Source organism: Populus alba, chromosome 2 (assembly GCF_005239225.2).
Source record: "Populus alba chromosome 2, ASM523922v2, whole genome shotgun sequence".
Classification (NCBI taxonomy): Eukaryota; Viridiplantae; Streptophyta; class Magnoliopsida; order Malpighiales; family Salicaceae; genus Populus; species Populus alba.
In genome coordinates this window covers 14,824,926-14,830,193 of record NC_133285.1, presented here as the reverse complement: position 1 = coordinate 14,830,193, position 5,268 = coordinate 14,824,926, and the positions used below count along the sequence as shown (strand labels likewise).

Here is a 5,268-nt window from a genome sequence, read left to right as displayed (position 1 = left end):
CAAGTTACATCAAATCAATCTTTTTATATATATATATATATATATATATCGAAAACCACATTAACAACATTTATATATTCTTTTAATTTTTTAAAAAAAATTATACAACCCACAGCATAACACCAACAATGATCTACTTAATTACTAGTTTTGTTTGGATGATCCCTGCTGATTCCAAATACAACAAAATGTAGTCATGTTATTTCACAAAATTCAGAATATATTAGTTGAAAGAAAAACAGTCACCAAACTGGACCCGTACTCGTGTTTGTGATTCGAGTATGAGTGGTAAGAAACTTGATAATCTGTGGGGAAAGAGTCTAAATGGTCCCTGACATTTGTGCCAAATAAGAACAGAAACGAGGGAGGCAAAGTCAATCTGCAACCATTTTATAGCAGTTCTCCATTTCTATTGGGAAGAAACATCAAATTCCTCAGGTAGATTCAGTTGATTTTGTACAGGCAGTCACCATGACATAAAATGTACAATTTAAAAGGTTAAAGGGAGCTCATGTAATTTAAGACATGGCTTCACACTTTGAGGAACTTGCAAAAACTACATAGCTAGCATGATTGACGATGCACACAAAAGATATCATCTATAGTTTAAGATAGTAAACCCCACCATTAATCCACCAGGCATTGAGCGCAGGCATCAGCGTCTACTAGTTTTCCCCAAACAATCAATTTGATTCAGTCTTGTATGCCCAACCATGTTTGTCCAAGTATGCATGGACCGCCTCCTTTATAGCTAAGTTTGGAACCAGCTGAGATGGTTCAAGAGGTTCTCGTGTGATTGGATCAAAATTTCCCACCTGTGTATAATTAAGTCACCAATCAATGCAAATGAAAAGCATCTCAATTTGAACAAGCAATATCAAAAACACAAATCACCTTCTCAAGATGGTCAAGGAGCACTGCTCTTTCATATGAAACCCCACTTGGAGTAATGACAGGATCACGGAGAATATCAAGGGTGATTTTACAACATAAATAATCTGGCACCTAGAATTTTCAAATTAATCCAACAACATTATAAATCAGCAGTTGGTAATTTTAAGAGAGAAGGAAAAAAAAAAGATGTAAATTAAACAAATCCAAAGACACCTCAGATGGCGTGTCATCTTCTGCAGCTTTCTGGAATACTTGTCCTAGAAGCTCCAATTGTTGCAGATGGGAAACAATTGAAACAATTGGGTCATCCAGGAATCCTTCTGTCTCAGAATTATCAAGGAAATGTTTTTCTTTAAGAGCCTCCTCACAAGCTTCTCTGAGACAAACCAGGGAAATTAGCATGAGAAGGTAGGAAATAGGACAATTTATACTTCTCTTAGCACATATGAGCAAAAGATCTGCAATAATGGTACAGCCTAAACTCACAGGAATTACATACTTCAAGCTTTGTAGTTCCCATGAACGCTGCGTAGATTCTTCCTCCCACTCCAAGTATTTTGCCTTTGCTAGCTCCTCCCAGATCTCCTCCACCATGTAACCATTCGGGTTGGCACCCCTACCAAGATCCAATGCCTGATAAAAATAAAATGCTAATTTAAGATTTACTGCTAAGATTAATAGCCTGCACATTTTCTTTGTATCCAACAGCAACTAAAATTCAACATGTATTAGGATCCTATTTGCAACAGAGGCTATAGAAACTAATATGCTCAAAGTCACTCATAAAATTTGTACCATGAATGATTCATCTTATTTTGTGTTGTCCCTACTTTGAACATTTAGGTTTAACCTACTTAGAGTGAAAGATACTCCTAATGCAAAGCTCACCAGACACCCAAAGACAATATATATATATATATATATATATATATATATATATATGGAAAAGCATGAGCCAGGGTGGATTTTCTTTGTAAAATTAAAAGCTAGAACTTATCCAACAAGTCTTCATTAGACTATGTTTTGCCCACTATAACCATGATTATGAGGCCCTTAACATTGATTAATAACACCATCAACCACACATACACAATTTTAGCTCCGGCGGCTAACATGTGTAGACAAGACTAAATCCCCAGCCAATCAAAGCATAACAACACCAGGTAGGCCATATCAATCCAGATTACCAAGATCAGGACAATAATTTGACACTATTGGAATCATGATATAAAAGCAATGTTCAGCTGCAGCTGTACACATTTCTAGCCATGCTTAAAAGGTAGATGGTTTTCTTATGTGCTACAAAGAAATGCATCCAGTTGACCTGCACAAAATAATCTTGCCTTCGATGTTAGAAATATACATGTAAACCATCTTGATATATGGACATGCATTGTCGTACAAGAACATCCCAGTTGCAATACTAATCTTGAATATATGAAATGCTAACATATACAGCTGATGTGTGCAGAGGAGAAGACATGCACTTCATACTTTACAAACCCCTACCTTCCTATTCTCTTTATAGGTAGCAATCTCATAACATCTGTTGGACATACCCATACTTAATTGATGTTTTTATGCCAGATTATTATGTGTAATCAATAGGCTGAAGCTAAAACAAATAAAAATGACAAGTAAAAAATCTATAAAGAGCAATAACAAGAGGCTCAAAGCTAAAAAATATGAGGTGTAAATGCTCATTTATCAGCCTTATGCTAGCAGGTAAAACCAAATGGCCAAATGCAATCATGCAAAAGCAGAGAAAATGACAAGTTTAAGAGGAACAGCAACATGAAAAACTGTGACTCCAACACATTTCTTTCCCTTGGCTTATTTAGAGGGGTTTTCTTTTCTCTTGATCCTCCGCAAAGAAACAGGCTATTAACAAGATTGCAGCACTAGCTATGGTAGTCCAATCACATGATGTTCCGGAGGAGGGAATTTGGAGATATCTACAACTTTTAGAGCTTTTCTGCATGAAGTGGTTGCTCCCAGCACTCAAACCTGCAACTGTGGGGTTACAAGCCCAAGACTTTGAATGGCCCTTACCAAGACCAACACAACTACTTGATAGACAGTTTGTGACCCTACAGCTTTTATTCAAAATTCCAACTTGATAAATTTCACAGGAATAACTAGAAGAAATAGGCTCTTATGATCGACAATCTATCATGGTAAACCACAAAAAACTAGAACCATGCATTCCCTACATTTCAACCTTTTGTCACTGAAGCTTGATTATCTACAGTTGTTATATTTACAACCTCGTAATAGTTTATGTTATGGACATTTGATCAGTGGATTCTACCAGAAACGAAGTTTTGATGGATTAAGAAGCCTAAATGGCTACACAAGGAACTAAGAAAAGGCACAAAGAGCTATGCCACTTTATAGACTATTATTCAACAATAATAAAGTCAAAAAAAGGCCATGCTGAAGACACAATCAGATAGAGACATTCTCAAATATGTACTGAAAGTTCAAAGGAAACGATTGAATAGCAGATCTAAATAAGAAGCCTCAAGGCCCATTCAAAAAGCTTAATTTCAGAAAACAGCCAACAGAAAGAAGATTAAACGAGTAGCTTACAAGCAACTAATGCAGGTCTTATTCAATGGATTCACAACAAAAGACTCAAGTAAAAAAGTGAAAAATAACCTATCATGTAACTCAAAAACTTCTTCAACCTACGAGTCCAAATGCTAAAAGCAGAAAAAACATCTACCAGTAACTTGTGTTGATATGAAAAACATTTCAAGAAAGAACTCGAGATAAGAAAACCAATTCTTACTTTCTCCAACTCCTTGACTCCTTCAGAGTACTCTTGCTTCTGAAGTAAAGCAAGTCCCAACATATAGTGAGCCTGTAAAGCAGCAAGCAAGGGTGAATTTTGCACGACCACCCACACTACATGGAAGTAAAAAAAAAAAAAAAGCAACCGCTTTCTTCTAAATTCAAAAGACAAACAAACATTCACCTCAGAACCATTATCTACTTTCTTAAAACAAAAATCAAGATTCCAAAAAAAATAAAATCACAACCCACATTTCCTTTCAAGATTTTAACACCATTCATCAGAATTTCAATCACTTTCCCATTTTCCGACTCATAAGATACTTCTCTATCCATCATCAACAAAAACAAGTACAACATCCACAAACTCGTGACGCGTCCAACACATAACCCACTCACTTCCATCAAACCATTCTTATTCTATCTTTTTCTATACAAGTCAATTGCGATTATGACATTAATAAAATCAAATAAAACACCATTACCTTGACAGAGTAATGATCAAGCTGAATGGCCTTGCGAGAATCCTCTTCTACTCTAGTCCAATCACTTAACCACAAAACTTAGTCAAATTAATAATTTATACCAATAATATTACAGAAATTCGACCAAAAAAGGAAAAAAAATGATTTACATACTTGCGTCTTCGATGGCATAAAGCACGATTAGTCCAATAAACAGGAACTTTAGGGCACAGCGTAATCGCCTTTTCAACAAAAAAAAGAAAAGAAAATTAAATCAGCAAACAAAAAAAAGAAAAGAAAATCACATAATTATATATTGAAAATACCGCAGTGTAAGCATCGATGGCGGCTTGAAATCGGTCTTTACTAAAGCATTTATTCCCTTCTAGCCTCAACTTCTCTGCTTGTTTCTCTTCGTCACTCAATGCGGATACTCCCGGTCCCATCCTCCCTCCCTCTATCTATCTCTTGATTTATTCTCTAATTTTTCTCTTTAATTACTGTATTAATAAAAACTAGTATCTATCTTTTTTCCTTTTTCTGAATTTATTGTATGGGAGCTGTAAAAATCTTGCGAAATGGAGGAGGCGACGACGCAAGCTAAACGGTACGCCTGGAGGTTGGAGGAGGAGCAGAGGGAAAGTGATCGTGGAGAGAGGCGTCGCGGGTGGGGGTTTTAGTTTTGGGGAGGATTACGGGTGGGTTTGATGTATTATTGTTTTGTTATCAATTGAGCTCTAAAGTTTCTTATTTAAACATTTTTACCTCCATTTTATCATTTTTTGCTCGTAAAAAACGCTCCTGAAGGTGGACTCCAAACAAGAATTTAATCATGGGTAAAGTGTATTCCAAAATAAATATTAAAAAAAGTAACACAATTATATTATTTTAAATAAAAAAAATTTAAAAACAAAATCAATAAGTGAAAAATAGGTTTTAATTGAGTTAACTAGGTTAGTGAATTAATTTAAATTTTTAATCAAATTAACTAAACTTTTTTTAAAACCAAGATTGATTCAAGTTTTAGAGTAGTCGGTTCCAATCAAATTAGCGTCGGACATAAAAAAAGATTTTTTAATAATAAAAATATTTGACAATAAAAAATATAGGATAA

At 35.0% G+C, this 5,268-nt stretch overlaps 1 protein-coding gene across 1 annotated transcript; it reads right to left on the bottom strand.

Moving 5' to 3' along the window:
- Nucleotides 1-374: 374 nt before the first annotated feature.
- Nucleotides 375-4,896, bottom strand: LOC118049947 (E3 ubiquitin-protein ligase CHIP). Its single transcript, XM_035060138.2, has 8 exons — nt 4,481-4,896; nt 4,329-4,396; nt 4,176-4,239; nt 3,689-3,760; nt 1,394-1,527; nt 1,108-1,270; nt 895-1,005; nt 375-815 (listed from the first exon to the last, which is right to left on the bottom strand). The coding sequence occupies exons 1-8, from the start codon at nt 4,598-4,600 to the stop codon at nt 684-686; spliced, it is 864 nt and encodes a 287-aa protein (XP_034916029.1). The 5' UTR covers nt 4,601-4,896; the 3' UTR covers nt 375-683.
- Nucleotides 4,897-5,268: the final 372 nt, after the last annotated feature.